Below are 23,865 nucleotides of genomic sequence, written 5' to 3'. Positions count from 1 at the left end.
ATAAAGAGCATTTGTCCTTTGTGACAGGCATGCCCACTTCACAATGCAAAAGAAAAAAAAAGAAAAAAAAGAAAGAGTAAGATGAATGGATAAGGAAATAAACTGGTAAATTACCATAATACCTGGGATAAAAAAAAAAAAAAAAAGAAAAAAAAAAAAAAAGTGTATTTTTCTTTTTTTTTTTAAATCAGCGGATCACACACTAGGTACTAGATACAGATACTATTTTAAAAAATTAATAAATAAAAAACCCTTGCTGTGTGCCCACATAAGCCCCATGTCTGAGCACCCTATTGAAGCACAGGTATAAGGGACTGAAGGAGTAGACAGCCAGGACTGAACTAGACCGGACGCATGCAAAATGCACTGGAGAGTTCAACACAAATGCAAGAGATGCGATGCCATTGGCTGAGTGGGCCAGCAGGGGGAGTCTCTGTGGCCACAGCAGCAGCCGGAAGACAGATCTCTTCTTCCTCTCTCTCTGTTTCTCTCTCGCAGGCAAACATACAGCTGGAGACCACAACATTAATAAATGCTGTCCCCTGGATGTGTGTGTGTAAGCACTGGGGGCTTATGGGTGCAAAACACAAAGGACACACTTATTTATTCCACCCCACCCGCTAAATATGTTACAAAAAAAAAAAAAAAAAAAAAAAAAAAAAATTCTCCCTTCAATCCAAAACACCTTTTGTATCATGTATTATCTGTTCAAGATGGTGTTATTTTTTGTTGGCTTAGGGGAAAAAGAAATAGGAAACCAAAAATTAGTAAATAAATTCTCAAAAAAAAAAAAAAAAAAAAAAAAAAGTATAATTTCTAATTGGAATGGAAGCACACTTATGTTTATTTGAGATTCTCAGACTCCATAGTCATTTCACTCTTTGACATGAATTAAAAACAAAATGAAAAATATATAGTTCAAACTAAATGTCCGCATTTTGTCTCTCTTATTAAAGTCCAGGGCTCAAAAATGAAGCAGAAATGAAATAGAGAAGCTGAGTTTGTCATGTTTGTAAGGGTGTATGTTGCTAGGCATGGCAAAATGTTTACCATGGTGACCAAACCACATCCGAAAAGCATTTTCTTCCATACGTGTCTGAAAGATGTGAAACAAAGCCGCCTCTAAACGTATGTCATCTCTCTCCTTGTAAGATAACTTCCTCTTAATACAATACTGCATATAAGTGGTGTTTTTTCTTTTGTCTTGAAAAACAAAAAACAAAAAAAATAACCCCCATCAACAGATTTAGACTCAAAAATGTTCAACTGAGACTTTTTTTTTTTTTTTTTTTTTGTCCATTGCACAATTTGGCCAATTCTTGACTCGGGCTATAACATCAAATGTTTTGCCCATAAAACATCAATTTAATTAGAAAAGAAAAAATGAGAGAGCATAAAAAAGCCACTCCATGGGAAAAACACAGGCAGCTCTGTATCAAATCACACGAGCCGAACTGAAACACCTCCCCTTATATGCCATTCCGTCAGGGGTCGACGTCCGTGTTTCGGGAACGTCGTACTCTTCACTTCAACCCAGTTTCATTTACATTTTGGACGATGAATGGATCTACAAGTGCATTCAGAATGTGAGATTTGTGAGAATACTGCAAAAACACACGCACACAAACTTAATCTGGTTCTTCGTAGTACCAACATGCCACTGATGATATCTGCAGAGGTTGAAATTCAAAAGCTCTTTATACAGAAGATATCTGCCCGTTTCCATAATGTCACAGCGAAAACCCACTTCAGTGTTACTTTCCCCTAAAACCACAAGGCAGATCTTACCAAATGGGATCTTTCGGATAATATCTGTATAACATCGGACAAGCAGGTTACAAAACCTAAATCCATATGAACATCTAACTTTGATTTCACCACCCAGTAAAACTAACTAGATCTACATGAGGTCAAACAACAGCTATCATAGTTATACACAAGCAATAGGAAAAGATGATGAACTCTACAAATGTTAGTAAAAATTGTTTTTTTTTTTGTCTCTTTTCTCTTTAAGGTTTCTTCTAGGCTAGACCAACAAAGTCCTACATGACTCCACTTCCGCATCATACAACAAATGTACAAAAAAAGATGCTCAGAAAGAGGGAGAGGGTGCGAGACAGAAAGAGGAAAAAGACAAACACTCTGTGCATACATTGTTGGTACAAAATTAAAGATTTGTGCTCCGTAAAGCAGGACAGTCACTTCCTGGTCGTTTTGTGAAGGTCACACAGCGTAGAGCCACGTTTTGTGGTGTGGGGCTTCCACAAAGAGGCAACAAAAGCCAGAAACATCAAGCTAGTGTAAAAGTTGAGCTTCGCTGTGCTAGCCTCTACACTTAAATCCTCTTTAAAAAAAAAAACTGCTCAAGGAACTTAAAGGGAGTCGTATTGATATTTTCCGCTGGCGCTGTGTCGTGGGCTTGATCGATGAGAAGTGTTTTGTAAAATCCTGATGCTTGCTTTAACATACAGCATGGAAACTTTCCCCTCAAGGTGAGACCAAAATAAAAAGAAGAAGAATTCCTCTAAAGCGTTTTAATCTTAAAACAGCTGTTTAAAGAGTAAACAAACAATGAAAAGTAAAAAAAAAAATGGGACAACCAGGAAAGCATCGATAATTCAAAATGAGTTGCACTGGGATGATCGAATGGGATCGATCAAACCGTTGAGGTGGTAATGAGGCAAAACGTGTCCGATCCATCTGCAAACAACTCCACCTGAAGACCGTCCTGGCAAAAGGTCTAAGCCCAGGGGATTCATGTATCAGAGCATCTGGGACACAACTCTCAGTAGGTTAGTAACATCACAAGGGGACAAAAAGCGAAAAAAGGACACCCCCGTTTAAATACGGCCTCTGTCTGGTCAGTCTGCGTCAGAAAAAGTTGGATTAGGGAGGCGATGACATGCATTCCAGCTACGCAGATACCAACGTGGAATCAAAGGGGGAAACTCTACAAGCCTTTCTTATGTTGGGGTGACGGAGAGAGCGAGTGAGAGAGTGAAAGAGAGAAAAAAAAGGGGGTAAAAAACAACCATCAAGAAGTAGAGATTGAACACCTACAGAGGGTGCCATATTCATCATCAACGCTAGATATCCATAAAAATCCTGGTTTAGTAATAATAATGATTAAAAAAAAAAAAAAAAATCACCTTGTTTAAATATGAATCTTTTATAGTCTGCTTCGCATGGTTAGGAAATAATATAGTCTCTGTGGTAAAGGGGAGAAACTGTCACCCTTAACTACAACTCCATGTCCTGAGCTTCGTCCTCTGAAAAGTCAGACATGGAGCTTTCTGAAGAGGAGTCGCCCGCTCCTTCCTCCTGCTCCTTCAGAGCCTCCTCTGTTGCATATTTCTGGATGTATTCTGAATAGAAACAGGGACAGAAAGAGATGGATGGGAAAAATATGGTCAGACATAAAAAGCAGATATTTCACGTCAAGAAATGTATATAGCCAACAAACTTGACTCTTTATGTTTAATTGTAGGATAAAACATAGTAAAATCTTAAAAGTTTCTAAAATAGTTTTTTCATCCTTGCTGAATAGAAGTATTGATTTCTTAAAAAAAAAAAAAATAATAATAAAAAATAAAAATCTGAGTCTTTTTGACTTTTTTTTTACCAAAACTTTATAATATATAAAGAAAATGTCACACAGGACATCCATTAACATTTTTAAATGGCAATGCAAACAAACTGTTGAATCAGAATGAGTCATAAGACAAGAAAGGCTCATGAAACTAACATTCATGCTTTTGGAAACAGTTGCCTAATAAAAAGCACTGAAATGATCCAGATATCCACCTTGTTGCTTAGACAACTATGACACTATGAAATACATACTGGTAAACACTGTTATTTGGCTTTTTTAAAATCCAAAAAGACTTTTGGCAGGAACAGATTTTAAAAGTTATGACTGATAAAATGTTTACTTTATACATTTCATTGGAATGGAAGCTCAGGCAGAGCAGGATAAAGCATTACTGTGCTCTGTTTATATACTGCACGATTCAGCAAATAATGTATACTGATAAATTTGCATACTGTGCACAGTAAACATAATGCAAAAATAGCATACTATTCCAAACATACCCCTAACACACTTTTTGTTTTGTTTGTTTTTTAAACAGAGGACATTGTACAATGGTGATGTGAAACATGGTGACAGATATAAACCTCGAGGCCAGATGGAGGTTAAACCAAGAAAACACCAAGTCAAACTACGTCAGCTCTTCGAATCACCTTTGATTTTCTGTTTGTAGTCCTCTGGTCGGTGTAGGTACATGGCTGCGGCGTCCCCGTTCAGAGGGTCGATGGGGTTCGGGTAGGCCAGCAACTGTGGCAAAAATGACTCGAAGATATTGGTGAGATCTGTGAGGAGAGAGCAAGACAACAACCACCAATAAATGTATATACAACTATTCAAGCACAAAACGCAGAACAATCAGAATCAAGCATTTCAGAATACCATCATCAAATCTAGGCAGCAACTCAACTACTGAATGCTGTGAACGGGGTTGTTGGGGAGCTGATGCCGTTTTCTGATCTTGCAGGTATTAGCACATTCAGAGAGGGTAAGAGGATAACAGTGCACCGCCATCCTGTTTAAGGGGCCATAGACTTTATTCTACTCCTCAGGCAGCATCAGTTAAAGCTATGGAGTTGTCTGTGCATTTATTCTCAATAGTCATGACAGCAGACACAAGCACAATGACTGTGCTCACATATACGTACCATAAAGAGCGGTCCATGTCTGGTTGATCACATCTAAACACACTGTCCCTGACCTGGACAAAGAATAACACATTGTTTCTACTTTTCCATTCCAGAATCTTTACCACTTACATTTTGCAGGAGGTATGCAAACTTTTCATTTTTATTCGCTTTGTCGTTTCACTCTTGGTGTGCATACTTTTTTTTGCTGAAAACCAGTGTTGTTATTGTTAACTAAAAAAAAACAAACAAAAAAAACTGAAATAAAATAATTACAACCTTAAAATTAGAAATGTTAGCTTTAAAGACCTAAATTACAACATATTTGGAATGAATGTTAGTTTTTTAAGTTGGAGATTTGGTGAATATGGAGAAGATAAATGAGAGCGATTATATATATATATATATATATATATATATATATATATATATATATATATATATATATATATATATATATAAAAAAAAATTACAAAAGCCCATAAAATGACTGCAACTTCAACTAAAATAAAATGAAAACTAAAAATATAAAAATAAATGCTCATGAAAAAAACAAAAACAAATACTATGACAGTATTTAAAAAAAAATTACAAAAATACTGCTGAAGACAAAAGGGAAAACAATTGTTGCCATAGTTGAGGTCAAAAGTTGCACAGAATTAACAGAATTAAAATGTTATTTGAAAAAAGGCAGATTTAAGAAAATGATTCTTCACAAAACTAATGTGTGGCTTTGAAAGACTGTGCATAAATTGTTTGGACACTCTTTGGTCGATTTTGAGTTTGACAGCCTCTGGACAGTGTATGTTTTGAATATATGGGAAAGAGTAGCATGAACATTCTTCAAAACATCTTCTAAAATTTTTTTTTTTAGAAGAGCTTTAGAAAGACATGAGTGTGACTACAAATAAATATAAAAACTCGCTAACATTTTCCTCAGAGATCACCAGTAGGCAAATTCGGACTAAAGAGACTTACGCTTCATCGATGTTCGGATGAAAAATCTTATTCATAAATCCTGTAGAGAGATTGAAGAAGAAAGATAGAGTGAAAACATAGATAGTTCCATTTAGTTGCAATCAATTAAATGTATGTATTTTATTTATTTTTTTCTTTGCGTTGCGTTAATGAGAATTCGGAAGGAAGGGAATGTGTTTAATTTATTTGAAAATTGTGTCATAAATATCAAACATCTAAATGGTCTTAAAATGGTCTGAGATACAAATGACAGCATTTGCTGATTGCACAACACAGGCTTTACAGACCATTAAATATGACATCACAGGGATGTTATGTGCTGTTTTCAACTTTACACACCTTAAGTATGATTGTTTGAATGTACTCTACCCATCGTTTCACAACCACCCCAACGTGTGAGACTTCTAAAGGGCACTCAGCTGATTAGGTCTCTTTGGGTTACATGTATAGTAATACTTTACCTATAGAGGGCGATTTGAAGGGGTATTTGTCTGGAAGATCTACTCGCACCTTCCATACGCCCCCTTCATATGGTGCTGACAGGAAAAACAGAAAGAGACACAAGACTCTTCAAGCAACAATTCACATCTGCTCTAGCATGTAACAGACTTTGAAAAGACAAGCGATAATCGTATAATGCAAACAATAAATGACTAAGCATAGATGTCTTTGTATTCAGAAGTGACTGTGTGTGGGAGTGACTGTAATACTTAATTGGATGATTATGAATTCTATGTGCAATGACACACGTGTGGGTGTGTACACATGTGGACGGGAAGCTATGCTGTTGGCCGCGTGTGATATGGAGCATGGTGCAATGTGTGCTCGCTCCAAGAATAGCCCTTTGCAATCTGACCCTTGTGGCCAGTAGCTCAAACTATGAAAGGTAAAGCTTAGCCCTAGATAAGACCTGCTCCAACCTCTCAAAGAGGAGGGAGGAAAGATCATTAAACCACAGATGATGTGACAACTAAAAAGGGTCTCAAGCTGTTTTCTGAGAAAACAATGAGGTCATGTCCCAAAACAAGTTGTGTAAGATGTGCATGTTTAAATATGCAAAAGTGTCATGATTGTCTTGAGGTGATAGCTAGGTAAAGAAATCTAATGAGACTCTGTGAATATCACGAAACATGTCAAGGACAAGCCCGGGTCTTATTTCACCCCAATTAGAAAGAAGCAAGAAATTAAGATATTACTGTAATGAAAAAGAAAATCAATTAGTGTAGTAGCTGCCTTTGATAAAAAAAAATATATACTATATATATATATATATATATATATATATATATATATATAAAATTTATTTATTTATGTTTTTTATTTGCATTATTTATTATTTTTGCATAGTATTTGTATTATTTATTAAATCCCAATTCAAGTATTGTATTACATGTACATTTTTATTTTTACAAATAAATATATAAATACATTTTTAATGATTTTTTTGTGTCACAAATGTCAAAAATCTTGTGCTTTTACAAAGGGATTTATTAGCTTTACGCAAAATAATTAATTTTTTCCCCTTTTGATTTTGGGGTGAAATGAGACCTGGAATGTTTTCATGAGGTTCAATTTAGCATGTGTGTAAACAATTAAATCAGACTTACTTCCTTGTGGTCCATAAAACTTCACTACAAATTCATTGAGTCCACTCAGGATTGTGACTTCATGTTTACTCTCGATACTAATAGAAACGGTTAAGGCTAACTCAAAAACACTGACTTTAAACAATTTCCAAAAGCAAAAACAAACATTAAAATTCACAATTAATTTATAGAAAATACTTCAAAACAGCAGGTTAATCAGGGTCAAATAGGACAGATTCACCATCAAATTCAAAATGACAATTAGCCATTAAAAAAAATAGTGTGAGGATCCACTAAAATGACCTTTCAACCCATAAAGAGAGCAGATTTACACCAACAGATCAACCTCACAAACTGAGATTCTCACTTGGCCTTTATTCTTTGACCATCAATAATTATCAAGAGGTTCAGCTCCGCAGATCGGATAGCAAAAACACAATCCGTGGGTCTGACCCTCAGCTCTCCGACTGATGCACACAGGACATCAAGGCAACTCAATACGACACTCCTGTCATTAGCTATGGTTGTCAGGCTGTCACTTCTCATATTGCTGGCGAGAGAGCTTTAGTCAGACCCTCGCTGAGCAAGACAATACATGCTCACCACCTCGCCAAGACCATGCAGGAGACCTGACGCTCTTAAAGACTCACATACAGTCTGCCATCTCAGCTTGAAAACAACATGCATCCAAAACACAGTTCTCAAGCAGACTTTGCCATTGTCACAGTTCGTATTTTAATTGAAGGAGTTACTGATGATGTTATCGCGTGTGTGTCATGTGTCAGCTGTTGTGTAGGCTGCACTATGACTCAAACTGTATACTCACGCTGCCCAGACTGGCTCATGAAGGCAAACATGTTTACGCTCTGTTGAAACTGTGCTGTGTCCTGTGACTTGTGTGAGAGTTTAACCAGTTGAGTGCCTGTATCAACTGATGATTCTCGGCTTTGCTGGGAAACGGAGCTGTCAATTTCAAGAGGTCGCCTTTAAAAATCTGGTGTGAGAGAGGTGTGGAAGGTGCTGTCTGTCAGTTTATCGGTCATTGTGGCTTTTCGACGCCAGAGTCTCAAGTTGCATGAACTGAATGACTGTAATTACGCAGAGATTTATCTCCAAAAATCTGGTGAGGAGCCAATGAATTTTATTCCACAAAAGGTTGAAGAATAACTTTCAATATTCATTTCAAATCTATCTAGGAGAGGAGCAGAACTAAAGATCTGTTCATGAATGGACAAGGTGCTAAATGGAAGAATAATAGTGCCAGTAAAAACACTGTTTCAAGACACAAGCTGGCTTCTTCGTCAGTTGTAGCTCTAAGAGGCTGTGGTCACCAAGGTGTTAAACATCATGGATTTATTTTAGGCTGTGAAGCATCTGCAGAGGCTGAGAGAATAGTGGAAGCACCCAGTAACAGTGCATTTCTGCACAATGCTTTCATGCTTTTACACTCACAGATTCAAATCTGAACAAAGCAGACCCATCATTAGCTGCTTATCCTCTACAAACACAGAGACTTGGAACAAATGTGATCCTGTAGATCGGACTGATGACTCATGCATAATTTTCCCACGCCTTTTTCTTTAACAAATGAGATTAGATTCCATTCAGTTAGGAATACAGGTTGCTCTCGATGAGTCTAGTGAGATTAAGAAAGGGGTGAGTGTATGCCTGGAGCTTCAGCAGACCTGTTAAAGAATCTGTGCCCATTGCTGTGATCATTAGACCTCCATTGGAGAAGCACCACGCTGAGCTGTCTAGCTGTGCCCAATGACACATGGGACTACTTTTCGACCTGTACATTAAGCCTCTTTTGGATAGACACAAAAGCAATTGGCCAAGCATGTAAAAACACAGACACATTCAGAAAAGCAGAAGCCTGGAGGCCGCAGGGATTTTCCTCCATTCCTCATGCCTTAGAGGCAGTTTTAATGCCTGCTGTTTTTCCCTCATTCTGGATACTACACAGGAAGAGATGGATTCATACTAGTAAGGGAGAAAAATACAGGTCATATTCCTCCCCACCTTCATCCTTTGAGAGTCATTTATCAGCAATGTAAATTAAAACCTCTATTGATTTGATAATCCAATTTTCCTTAAATTCTTTGGCAGATCTGCAAGGCACGTGTTTCTCCTCTGAGGCATCAGTGACACAGATTTAAAATAGATCATTATTAACCGTCCAGAAATCCTGCATGCATTAAAGAAATGGTTCTGTCATTATCCACTCCTCCTCAAGTCATAAGGCAAACAAGTCCTGTGGACTACTTTTATGGTGCTTTATTGGCATTTTTGAAGCTAGACAGCTGCAGTCCCCATTCACTTTCATTGTTTTGAAAAGAACAGTGTTAATATTCTTCAAACATCTCCTTTTGAAATCCACTAAAGCAGGAAAATAATTATGTTACTGAAAATTAAAACTATTAAAAGTTATTTTTAGTATTTGAAATAAATCCAAAATAAAATTTTAATATTAGATGAAATTATATTAATAATAAAAATTTAGTTTAGTCTAAAAAAAAAAAAAAGTGAATTAAACATTAAAAAAATAACTACAGCACATAGCAAAATTACTCAAATTAAACTGAAATCTAAAAATAAATAAATGATGAAAATCAAAATGTCAATTTTAATCTCTGGGTTAACTACTTCCTACAGTTCTTACAAAGTGAAAGCACACTGAGGTATTGATCAAACCGGTGATACATCCCTCCCCCAAACATGCAGGCAAGAGAAATGCTGTGTTTGCTTTGACGACGCCTCTGATACTGTTCAGCACACATAACCTTTAGTGAAATTCCCCTAAACAAGGGTTTAACTCCTGCCCAAGGCTCAATCTGGCTGCTGACAAAGCAACCCAAAAGCATTCTCTTCTCATTGTCTTATGGATTAAGCCATAATCTACAGGAGACCCTTGAGTCAGTGTTCCTTGACGCACATGTATAATCTAATCATACCAAAGAGACTCATCTATCACCTCACTTAGAAATATCAAATACATTTAAGGAACAAGAGCGAGCACCAATAGTATTAACACTCATGTACGTTGTAACAGCATATGCTTAGATATGGATTCCTTCCAGCTGCTGCGGTTGGTTACACAATGTAGTCTCATGCACATATGATTACAAGTGTTTATAAACCTGTGTGAACGAACAGGTCCAGACAAGCATATGTCTAAGTATATGATATTATAGAGAAGCTGCCTTGTTCTGCTTTGCCATTTGGGTTAAAAAAAAACCGGTCACCCTATGCGGAAGAAAACCACAGAGGTTTCACCTTTTGGATAGTCTGTTGTGGGAAAACAACATGATAGCATGTTATGAGTATTGGTGGACATACTTGGCTTATTGTTAAGTCATGGAATTTATGCTCAAATAAACAGTTTCTATGCAGCGAGAGCTATTTTGGTCGTTTTGTCAACTTGACAAATAAATCAAAGTATTTGGGGCTTCCATCTGCACTACTTCATACTGTTTTATGTTTATATATATATATATATATATATATATCTTCCATCTGCACTACTTCATACTGTTTTTTGTTTATGTTTTATGTTTATATATATATATATATATATATATATTTTTTAAAGGTACTTTATTTTACAGTTTGCTTGTGAATTAATGTGCCACAACCAATCACTAAATTAAAAATTAAGCTATTTTGTTCCCTGCAATTTTAAGATTTTAATGCTAGCAAAGTTAGGTAAACAGACATCTTTGGCCATTTATTATGTCACACTGTTTCAATTATTTTTTAAATATTTTTATCTATTTTCATCACTTTTTAATATTATAGAATAGTAATGCCACAACCAATAATTCAAAAATACTAGTTTTAGTATATTAAAGCTGCCACAGATAAGGCACTAATTTGTCTCATTTTAACATTATGCTTAACGGTGTACAAAAAAAAAAAAAAAAAAAAAGTTTCAAATTAAATGTAGCTTTAGTTCATTTTATAGTCGTGTTAATGTATTTTGGCTTGTTTTTTTTTTTTTCCTCTTGTAGGTGCATTCCTTTGTGTGATTCTCGAGAACGATGATACAAACTAAAATCATAACAAAATTGAAATACAGGTATGCAGGCTAACAGACAGGTGGAGTGGGTTCTCAGTCAATTTATTAGTACAGGTAAAGTCGACGGCCACCGCGCTGAATCACTGCATGAGTCACTGGGTACAATTGCAATTAAATCCATCTCTTGCAAAAAAGACACAAACACAATAGCCAGGTTTTCCCCCTCCCTGCAGGAGCAAATCCCTCCTGTTTATTCTGGATTGCCAAGGATGAAAACAGCAGGCAGACATCAACTGCCAAGGCTCAACAGTGTAGCAGCGTGTTCTTTCCTGAGACACATTCATTCATCATTACAGACAAACACAAAGAGGAGGTAATCTTGTTCTCTTGACACCTAATGCTAACGGCTGGCCTTGGGGTGCAGGCAGAATATTTACCCACTGCCAACAGGGTGGAAAACACTATCTGCTTGTTAGCACCACATTACTAACAGCTGATTAAAGACAATACATCACTATTCTACCACAGACCAGTTCATTTCATGTAGTGTCTACATAAAAGCTAAAACATTTATATTTATGCCAAGGGCTATGGACAGTCTGTCCAAAGAGTTTCTATTTTGTAGTCCACTAAAAGTGTCAAGTCTACTAATGTTGGTTTAAATAAAAATTATAATAAATAAATAAAAAACCGGTTGGAGCTTGTGGTGCACATCTACAGAACAGACAGACACACTCAGGCTCTCACACAAGCTAAATATGCTAAACTATTTTTATTTAAACCTCATATTAAGGTTTAATTGTGTGCAAAAGTTACCACCTGGAATTTTCCATGAGCATCCTTAATACTGAGCTACAAGCCTGGACACAAATCAAAAACTTCAACTAGATTTTGAGAATCTGAGTTCTCGATGAGAATTCGACAACTTAACTTGCTTTTGTGAAAACTGTAGAAAATCTTGCAAGCAAAAAAAAATTTAAACTGGCAATGGTTTAGTCGATGCATGAAGCACAGCTCATAAAGTCACTTTTTGTTGGTCAACAGCACATTCGTATGACCAGCATGAAGCTTAAGCAAAATTCCGCAAATGTGAATTTTTATGGGTTCCCAAAATCATATAATAATTCATATCCAGTTATATTGACATTAAAGAAAAATTAAAATATAAATTTTTATTCTTAAACAAAATTATAAAAGAAGAGTGGATTTTTGTTATAAGGGAAGAGTGTTTTTTTGTGTATATGGCTGTCGTGCATTCACAAGCACAGCATTGTGCTCAAGTTGGGCAGATGAAAGACAGGAAGTGTGGCAGTTTTAAGTCTGACACTAAGAGGAAGTACACAGGTTCACTGATGGAGAAACAGACAAGACGCACCTTGAGGTTTAAGATTCCATTCAACCATCTAGCGAATATGAGTCATGATTTGCATCAGGTGAAACAGGGTTATAAAGGCAGATGTCAAACCTGACAGGAAGCCATCTATGGCCAACACCAGTACCCCTAAAACAATTTCCTATTTTAGTGTAACCTCACACCCTTCCCCAGCTCAATGCCTCGCTGTGTAAGTCTGCTCAGGACTGAAGTTATGCTGTGTGCAGCTTACCTCTGGAGTCACATGCATGAAAGTTCGAGGATTTTTCTCAAATCTGGTTAGATCTCAGAAAGAGATTGAGTGAATAAGTGAGAACTGGCTATAGCAAAACTTCACCAAAAAAAAAAAAAAAAAAAAAAAAAAATTTGTATAAAAATCTCCCTTCCCTTATCCTAACTCTCTCTATTAGGGCTCTATTTAATTCACTAATTAACTAGCTCTCATTTGATCAGCAGGCACATGCACAGCTCAGAGACGGTCTTCATCTCTCCTGGACATCCGCTGTACTCTAGACTAAGACTGGGCAATACATCAAAAATTCATTACATAATTTGGCTGGCGATATGAAATGAAGTAACATTTTGAATATGGCACTGATTTTATGCATTAATGGCTCCTTCGTCACTGTGTTTCCTAAAGACTGTGTCAACAGAAAACTTTGGCAGTCTTTTATTTGCAACTTAGCACGTCACTTAAACTTCAAATCATTTAAGCTTCAGCAAAAACAGTTGGAATGTTTGATTTGTTTCCTTAAATTAGTTCAAACTCTCAGTTTCAATGAATGAATTTGACACTTTGATTCCACAACTTGTATCAATCTAAATTTGTATATATAGTTTGTATGTTTTATTTATTTTAAATAAATTGATTTCTAGATTTGTATCAAAGCCCTATGCCAGAACAGAAACACCACCCTGCTGTGACATGACATCTACTCTCTGAGTATGTGCTGTGATGTGGTATAATGTATCATAAACTACAAGTGCAAACACCTATATAGGCTATGTGGGACTGTTGTAGATGCGTGCACTGTTTAGATCAATTCTAGATAAGTCTGTTTGCATTACGTTTCATGAAGGCATAGTCATCTGTAGCCATCTTTACTAGAGAATTGTTGAATAAACATTATGACACACTTGCATATCCGTTGCCAACGTGCACATCACAAACATTATGCGCTGTGCCAAGCATATCCCATAAGTGTGCATTTGTTGATTTGAAAGCGAGCAGCAGCTGCCTGGTTATGTGTGTGTGTGTGTGTGTGTGTGCGTGTGTGTGAGAGTGGATGAGAAAGAAGGGGGGAAGAGAGCGGAATCTGGCTCTACCATTCACTTTCGGGAAAGCACAACTCGGTCGGCCTTAAGGGATAAGACAGTTTACCTGCAAGATTATCAATCTCATTCACACCATCTCCTCTGATAGCTTTAACTAATAACGCAGGAAACCACATCAGGAAATTATAACTACTTTGACACATCATTTACATAATCAGTGTCATTCTGAACTACAGAGGAGAAGTGGCCAGGAGAATGAATGGATGGGTCATTACGAAGTGAGTTTCAGTCGGGGAACCACTTCATATTTAAAAAAAATAGAAAGCAATAAATAAGTTTAAAATTTGTTTACAAAAAAAGGACCAAAATATAGCCTATTCTTGGTAGTACAATTACATTTTGGAGCATGGAGAAAAACCAATAATGGATACATATACATCATGTTGGCCAGTTATTCAGTTACCTTAAACCACAGTGGATGTGTTGACCATCACTGCTGGCCTCCGAGTCCAGTTGACCTCTGGCCTATTCGGCTGAAATGGACTCAGACCTTTAACACTGCATGCTGTGCCTTCTAAATAAGTGGAGCTGTTGTAAAATAGTGCTCAGGGAAGTGACATATTCCACTTCTCCTCTGGCTATCCAGGTAAGCTGTAGTTTAGTTTGCCCCAACTCTGGGTTTTAGATACCATGAAAGTGGTTTGGCTTTTAGCTGTGTTCATCACCACAGTAACTTGCACTCCATGGCTAACCTGCTACAGGGCAGGTTATGTTTTGGTTTAGAGATCTCAAACCAAAATTTGACCAATCAGCTTTGAACAAAGTGACTGACACAAAGTCATTCCCCCAGTTTCTCTTGCTCCAGATTAAAGGGCACTACAAAGGAAATAAATTTAAAGATAAAATCATCTGGCTTTTAATGATGAATATTTATTATAATCATTTTATATTATTTATATACAGTAAGTATAAAAAAGAATCCCCCCCTCCCTTAAAATAATTAAACTTTGTTTCCTGAAATGAAGGCGGACAGTTTTTGTTTTATCCAGCTGTATTTACTTATACTGTAACATCCACGTGAAAGATATGACACCAGCATGTCAGAAAATAAATAAATGAATGAACAAAAAGAATCACTGAGTTTGGATACAATTTTTTTGTATCCATCTCCTGACTTGTGCAGGTCCACAACTTTATCCTGGGGATCTTTTGACAGTGCCTTGCCACCCATAGTTGATTGTTTGCTTCAGTTGCACTACCAAGGACTGAAATGGTCCAGGAAACTCTTTTCATGCTGAGCTAAAAAATGACAACAGCTGATCACAGCTGAAAGTCAAAAGTCTTTGTGTGCCATTGAGAAGGTGGTTAGCTACACCTGAGGTGGATAATAGTAAATAAACAATACTAAAATAACACCTTCTTGCATGTGATTTTCCTTGTTGTAAACTTAAGGAAAGGAAATGACATCATGGAACCTAACATGGCTCACACTTTCTGCAGTTAAACTGGTTTCAGATGTGCATGTGTGTAGCAATACTCTCTTGCATAAACATATCATGGAACCCAACAAACCTTCACTTTTAATCTAATACCGGCAGCTGACTTCATAACCATTCTGATTCATTTGAGGTGTGCTTATTGTTCACTATAGGGGAAATGATTGCTACATGGACTCAGTGTTATTTTTTCCCAAAAGCCATTTTCAAAACACTACAAAATGCAATAAACCCATTTAGCATAACAACAGTCATATACGCCACAGCATCAGAGTTTAGTGGCCTGTGATTTGCCGGCATGTTGAGGTGAAGTATTCTGATCTACTGTAGCACAGGATCCAAATCTGTTTTGATTTTACTCCGTACGAAAGTAGCTAACCTTCCTTTCGGCATCACAAGTTTCTTATTCCGAGTGGAATGCTGGAATCTGAAGCACTCTGTTAGGATGAAAACTCTGATCCCAGAGGCCTGAATATAGTCTGTGAATACTGATCTCAGCCTCAGCACACTTTACATATCAATGCCTGTCTCAAACCATAGTTCAAAGGCAGCGAAATCCAAATTGAATGCCCTTGTGTATAAAACTTCAACCTGTGCATTGCCACATAAGACCTGTGAATGTTTGTTGACATACAGTGTACAATTCAACTGCATTTCCACAAAGAACCATGTTTTGTGCTTTCAAAGCTAAAATGCTCATGCCAAATTAATACAGTATTCATAACAACTTCCAAACACAGCTGTGACTTCGAGTTTCATTTCATGCTAATGACTAATAAATGAGGCCATAAAGTTTAAGGTTGAGGCATCACAAGGCTATGCTGCTATTATGAGTTGCAGAACCTCCTGTGAGAGATCTCACTAATATCAATGGCACACTTTGTGTGAGAAGGTGATTAACTACACCTGATTGAGTTTACAAGTCATTTTTAGGAGGGAGGTGATCCCTTTTTCCAATTCAGTGATTCTGGTTTTAAAATGTTGGTGTTATATCTTTCACTTGGATGTTATAAGTTTCACTGAGTAAAAACAGCTGGATAAAACAAAAACTGTGTCCGCCTTCATTTCAGGCTGCAAAGCAATAAAATGTGATTATTTTAAAGGGGGGGGGGTGATTCTTTTCTATACTCACTGTATAAATATATCAATTTTAAAGAATTTAAAATAAGAATAAAATTAGCCAAAAAGCATGATCAGGCAGTTTAACTAGCAGGCATGTTTTGTTCCCCTTAATGACACTGTCTCTTTCACAAGATTTGCTTGCATCTTCATTTGTATAATTTCCCCACCCCCAGGTGCACCAACCTGGTTTCTGTGGGTTGAAAAGGGCAGGGTCCATCAGCATGCAACACACCATAGCTCAAACAACCATATCCCCTGAAACATCCTGCAGCTACACAATAAAACGCCTGTACTCTCAGCTGATTACACCACGACTCGCACAAACGCAATACATCAAACTTCTGTCAAATAAGGGCACCTAAGCTTGACATTCATTATACATTAATAGTGCAAGACAGTCTAATACAGGTCACAGAGATATTCATATACATCAAAGCTAATCTGATTATCTAGTTTCACAGTAGTGATTACATCCATTTATCTGTAGCATTCAGATTTGATCTAACAGATAATCGTTGTGTGTTTTGGACCGCTTTAAAACACAACCCTTCTATTCTCAAAAAGGGGGGGGGGGGATTTGCACATGCGGCGCTGCCCCAAACATCATCAGACAAAGAGAGGAACTTCAGTCCATCTGTTTTCAGCCTGATGTTGGCCATGCATGCAGGAAACTGCGGCGTTATTGTGGGATTAAAGAGGGCTTCAAATCTACCACTGTCAAGGGGCAGACGCATCCATGACCCGACCATTTGCCCTCCCTGTCCGTCAAACTCACTGTAACAGAAACAATCCTTTACAGTCAATAAACTCATCTAAATTTAGACTCTTGTTGATAAATTGAACTGGCATACAGAAACGCTGGCTGGGTGACATCATGACACAAAAGAGAGATTTTATACAAAAATGAAAATGATGTCCTAATTTACCTACTTACCCTCACACTGGTTAAAAACCATATGTTTTTCATATGAAGAACACAAAGGAAATGTTTAGCAGAATGTTCAGGCTACTGTTATCCATTAGGGGTGCGCACAAATTGAAAAATGTATCTGTAATTATTATTCAAAAAAAAAAAAAACACTATTCAAATTCTACTGTGTTGCTTTGCTGGTCGCAAATGAATCCATGATTTGGAATAACTTTGATCAAATGAATCAGTGAAACAATTGTGATTGTTATTACAATATCACCACCACAATAAGAAATCTCATGAAATCCAAACAATAGCTGTCCATCACTGCATTCACAACGGCAGGAAAGCACAGCTATACCCTAAATGTGAGCCGAGAAGAGAGCTTATCTGATAGCAAAATGATCTTGAGACATATGCTTCCTTTAAGTTTCCTCGAGGGAGAGTGGTTTAAGAACAGAAAACACAAAGCTCTATAAAAACATTTGCTTAGCACACCGTTTTCTTTGTGTCTCACGACATCTTTGTCAGATAATGTTAAACTCCAGACAAGTTTTCTTGCGTGCATATGTTTTTAACATGTCTTGACTGTCTTACATTAATGGCATTAATGATAAATGAGATCCCACAGAGTGACATGATCATCATGTTCGTACAGTCTGACAAACAACAATCGTAAAGGACTATTATAAATCGTACAGTGTGTACCTGGCTTAAAAGAAAACCTTGAGATATAATGTATCGTTGTTGTGTATAATGCCTAATTGTGAGCTTGTTCAGAAATGGTGACAAAAACTTGATTATTAAAAAATAACATATTTCTTGTTAAACGCCATTTAAATAAACAAATATTCGAATACAACATTTTTGAAAAATGTATTTTTCTATTTCCATGCCATCAAAATGGATGGCTAATCCAATTGCAAAGCTCAAAAAAAGACAAATAAATAAATAAATGACAATAAATAAATGAATAAAAATTAAAACAACACTAGCAGCAAAAAAATACTATAAAACAAATAATTATAATCTATAAATACTATAAAAAAAATACTAAATATCTAAGAAATATTATAAAAAAAAAAAAAAATTAATTCCTATAACTCACATGCTACTTTGAACGTTTTCTAAAGCCATATGTCCGATAGCAAATTTATTTTTGTATTTGCAAATGTATGTTTATGGTTTTATCAAAAACAACTTAAAGTTCATTCAAGCTACAAGCCTGGATCTTATCAATAAACATTCTCTGGGAATCAAACCTGACACCAAGCGTCAGCCTTTCCCAGCCATTTCAGTTCAACACGTACATTATAACAGCAAAAACAGTGGAGAATGACGGGGAATACTGTACTGTAGCAGCCATCAGACAGGCACTAACACAGCAGCGGCGCAATCATAAGACTCCATGGGCAAATGAAAGCAGGCTGGGGCAGGCCGGATGTCAGTTCACGCACAAAGAAGCCGATCACACCAGATAAAGCCCTCGATTGGTCTTACACACCGGGGGCTCTGCTTCAGCACCACAGGGATCCGATGCACTCCACTAAACACGGGGGCATTTGTAATGTCCCTGGTTTTCTATGCTGGCATGGGCCCCGGAAAACTTTCGCCGCTCCCTGCATCTTTCCTCAATTTAGCGGAGCTGAACAATGGATGCTAGTACACTAGGAATCCCATCCCCCACGCCGCCACATACATGGCACTGAAGTGTTACGACAAAACTTCATGGCCAAAAACACGGTGGAAAAGCACAGCGTTTCAACCAGCAACAGCCTTACAGGGGGCATTCATACTGCTGAGCTTACTTCCATTAACAAATCCTGTTTACAAACAGCGACGCCCAGGCATCTCAGAGAAGGTGGGATTGCGTAATCGTCTTTGTAACTAACAGTCAATCTCTTTATTTTTCAAACAAGTGGATAGAAATGCAAAGCATTCCCGAAGGAGACTTGCTTTCCATTTATAATCCTCTACTTGTTTCTTAGTAGTCAAGATTTAACAAGGACAACTCAATGGGAACACCTGGATATTTTCCTTAAAGGTGCAGACTTGTTTGCATATTCAAAGAACATGTGTGAGCTGGCAGTGATGCCAATGGCCATAACTCCGACTATAAAATAACTGTAGATCTGTGTAGATCAAAATAAAATGACCAAAAGATTAGTTAAACTCTTGGGCGTCCAGTAAAATCTTATTGATGACTACTGATTAAAATTACACTGACTAGGTAAACTGGCCTTGTTAACTAGAGCTCTTTGGTTACAGTTGCTCTAGCTAATTAGATCAAGACATGGTTTGGCAATGGGGAATTAAAAAAATAACACAGGATAAGAACCACTAGAGCTTAGTCCACACCGATTAAATCAGGAGGTCTTTGAGTTCCAGATAAATAAATTCAAAAGACCTACATCTCTCAGTGAACAGACAATAGGCTAAATGAGAAGTGCAACAGATGTTACACAACATATTGACATTATGCTATTCCATGCTGTCCTGGCAAAGCCAACAACCAGCTCTGACCTGTTCAAACACGTTTCAAAAGTATCTGGTGATGTCAAAGTCAGGTCATCATCTCTCTCTCGAGCTTAGGAAGTGCTTGAGGCAGCCTGGTACAGTGAGGTCATTGTGACATTCATTTTGTGAATTCCCAAATATGCGTGCTCCAGATCCGCAGCTCTCTGATGCCTGCAGCAAATTACTGAGAGTGGATCCTGGTGCCTGATCATAACAGCAACTCTCTCTCTAAACAGCCCTGCTGCTTGCCCTTCATAAGGTGTGCATTTCAGAAGGATAATGCAGAAAACATCTCCACTTCACCGTTGCAAAAACTTGTCCCAAGCAACAGGAGGGACTTTGGAAACCTGCTCTCAGTTGTCACATGTCTGCCGGTTCCCCCTTAAGGGAAATGGGTATTTAAGTTAAGTTGTGTTTTCTCATGGACGTCAGTGTATTTTGGGGGAGGGTGGGCTTCTTTGCATGTGTTTTGCAATGACAGAAATGTGACAGTCCACCCACAACTTTATTGTATAGCTGTCCTAGAGCCATGCATAAATTCTCACATGAGCCAAACAGGTAATCCCGCTGGACAGCCTGGACTATTAAAGTGGTAATGTTCTCTTAGTGAAAGGTTTGTGGGATCCAGTTGACCAAAATAATACAGGATGCTAAATTACATCATTACTGTAATTATCTCTGTATGCGCATATTCCTCCTCCGAACTTCCTTTATTACTTTAAGTGGAAACTTTTAGATCATATTTGCCACCAGCTTGAAGGGCTCTAAAAAGTCGCCCCTGCCATCAGCTGTTCTCCATAATTAAAGCCCTTCACCTTTAACCTCGGCTCCAGAAGTGTGTATTTTTTGCACCACTAGCATCACCAAACAGGTTTCCTTGTCTGCTATTGGTTACTAAACTGATGACCTCACCCCCAAACTCACATGGGTGCAACAGTGCCTGGCCATTTTTTTCAGCTAAGGTGTTTCCAGAAGTATTTTTCCCATTCATTTTTTTCCATAAGGATTATAAAAAGGTCCATTTTGAAAAACGACAAGGTCAATCACAACATTACACACTTTGATTTTAAGCCCATAAAATCAGGCAAAAAGGCAAAGCTACAAGACTGTGTACTTATCAGTTTAATTGAGGGAAAGAACTACAATCCCAGGAAGCATTGCAAATGGCATAATTGGAAAAGAGCATGGATTACTATAAACTTTAAGATGCCATTTGAATACATGTTATATTATATTAGAGAGAGAAAGAGAGAGAGATAGAGAGAGAGAGAGAGAGACAATATATTTTATGTTAATTATAAAATATGCATAATATGCATCCAAAAAAGTAAGTAATTTGATAGCGTAGGAGAATGACTCCATTATGCCATGCACAGTGCTTCATGTGAGTTGCTGGAGATTTCTCAGAAGCATCATGGGTAATGTAGGTTTTGCACCGGGAAATACACTGTTGAACACAATGATTTAAATATTAATCAAATAATGTGGATTTATGGCTTCAACAAGACCTTTAACATCCTTGCAGCTCACAGTAGGATTGTCTTTATTTTATAAATGACCATTAATATCCAATTCCCCGATGGAGAAAATGAATGTGATTTTTATTTTCAGAACCCGACTGCTGCACTCTATTGATTGCTGGTCACTCATACCAAGAGCAATGTTTTGACAGCACCACAGACTGAGACTTTTCAGAGCAATTAATCTAATAATAGCTTAATGATAAATTCATCTAACAGAAGTATTTTAACATTAAAAAAAGCATACGCAGCTTTAACTGTCACTCAACTCATTGTTTAATCCCACCTACTTGCAGTTTCCGGGTAGTAACAGAGTGGCCAATCATAAGGCTAGTTCCTACTGCTCGAGACAAAAACATAACGAGATTCCCAGAGCCGTTCCTGACTTTACAAGTATCTCAGAGTGTTTCATCATTTGCTTTTTAATTTGTACACGTCATAGTCATACATAAGACAATATGCACGACACGGCCGAGACAGTTCTGAGTGAGGACAGCGGAGGGAAGAAAACTTTCTTGGGCTTTAAAGGCAAATCAATATATGTGGGTTTCTTTTGTTCAAAACAGCCCGACATAACTTGCACTTCATAAATGATCAACCAAACGTTTAAAAACACCAACAGAACGGCATGCACATTACGAATAAAGGCATGCTACAGGCATAATAGCCATGGCACTCTTCAGCAAAAGCGGACGGAAAACAACTCCAGAAAACTTTTGCTGTGTGTCAGCTGTGTCATATAAACTCAAGGGATTCTTATGGACTAGTGACATAGAGACAAATAACCACTGTGAGTTAGCTCAACAAAACTTCTCCTGTTCTTTAAGCTTTAAAATCAGAAAAAGAAAGATGGTAAATACAGGCTAAATTTCCTGTCAAAACATTTAACCCCCAAACGAGAACATTCGACCTTAACAAAAGCCAGAAAACCAAGATGGATCCTCCATGCAAGAGAAAAACACACTCGGACAGGAATAATAAAATGACGCCGAATGCGAAGTTTATGTCATTCGTGATATGTTATTATTTAAAGAGCGTTTTCGAACGTCTATATTTAAAAATCAACAATCTGTGTGTTGAGATCTTGTTGTTTTTTTGTTTAATACAAATAAAAACCGTGGTAAAAGTGTTTTGAAGGCCTACAAATGTCTATTTTGGTTATAAAACAGCAACAAAAACAATCAACAAATAAATAAATAACTGGCTTGTGAGGTTGCGCTAGCTCGCTAGCAGGCCAGATGCATAGTAACATTCACCATTTTGTTCAAAAACACGTCTAGTTTTGTCAGATATCATATAAATATCGATATTCAATCGTTATCCATACAAATATACGTTTAAATCCCGCGGATGTCAAGCGTTGGTGTGGATTTGGAGAGAAACGCGAGGACAAAACACTCAAAGGACACAGAGCAACATATCTGCTATAAATAATCCTCAACATTTCTGCCTTTGGACACTGACAACGAACAAAACCCGTCGAGAAAAATCACATTTGTTGGTTGAGTTGTGTTATTTGAGAAATGCACGTCTATGAATCTTGGCTTTGTTGCTGGCCGCACTGACAACCATCAAAACACTTTTGTCGTCAAAAGCTGATCACCATCCAATAAACCATTACACTGGCTTTGACAACTGTTTTTCAGACCAGACGGACGCCCAGAATGGGTTTAAAACAGTAGGAGAAGCGTTTTAGGGCTGCTTTCGTGAATACTGGAGATATCCGACGGCTATAGAGGTACAGTAATTGTGTTGTTTATATTTTAAAGGATACAGTTTCACCACGTCGGTGTCCATTCGTCTTTTGCCCGGACTTGGAGACGACATCTTTATACAACTCCTCTTTCAGATGACCGAAGCTCGAATCTTCTGCGACTGATTCTCGATCCCTTGGCCTCTAACGAAACTGTATAATTTTGCACATTGGCATACGGCAAGCTGTCGTTTCGAGAGTTTTCGCCCTCCACTTTCTGTCTGCTGCGGATAGTACTAGTAGTCCTCTGCGCGTACTGCTCTCGCTCTCTGTCTCACAGCTATCTATCCCTCCGCCAATGACGTCATGTCTGCGCGACGAAAGGTGTCCCCCTCCTTCTATGCGGTGTTTCGGGCTACGTCATAAACAGTGGACGACTAACATTTGTAGTATATTCGTAAAATAGTAGTTCTTTTAGTCTAGGATGACATTTGGGGCACTGACCCCTTTGTTATGACAGCTGTTGTGTGCTGTCGAACATTTTGTATTCATGTGTATTTGTTTTTATGATTAATTTTGGTACTAAATAAACATGAAAAGGCATTTTCCCCACTTTTTATTTTTAAAGGAACTAGTAATATAGCATTTTACAAGCCATAGGAGTC

General features: G+C 37.4%; 1 protein-coding gene across 1 annotated transcript; it reads right to left on the bottom strand.

Annotated features, from left to right (window-relative positions):
* Window positions 1-826: 826 nt before the first annotated feature.
* On the bottom strand, window positions 827-23,572 carry LOC109061841 (ubiquitin-conjugating enzyme E2H (UBC8 homolog, yeast)). Its single transcript, XM_019078953.2, has 7 exons — window positions 23,282-23,572; window positions 7,299-7,375; window positions 6,153-6,227; window positions 5,692-5,731; window positions 4,735-4,787; window positions 4,243-4,371; window positions 827-3,365 (listed from the first exon to the last, which is right to left on the bottom strand). The coding sequence occupies exons 1-7, from the start codon at window positions 23,332-23,334 to the stop codon at window positions 3,241-3,243; spliced, it is 552 nt and encodes a 183-aa protein (XP_018934498.1). The 5' UTR covers window positions 23,335-23,572; the 3' UTR covers window positions 827-3,240.
* Window positions 23,573-23,865: the final 293 nt, after the last annotated feature.

Source organism: Cyprinus carpio, chromosome A4 (assembly GCF_018340385.1).
Source record: "Cyprinus carpio isolate SPL01 chromosome A4, ASM1834038v1, whole genome shotgun sequence".
Lineage (NCBI taxonomy): Eukaryota > Metazoa > Chordata > Actinopteri > Cypriniformes > Cyprinidae > Cyprinus > Cyprinus carpio.
Note: the sequence above shows the minus strand (reverse complement) of the source record. Positions and strands in the feature narration are given on the sequence as shown.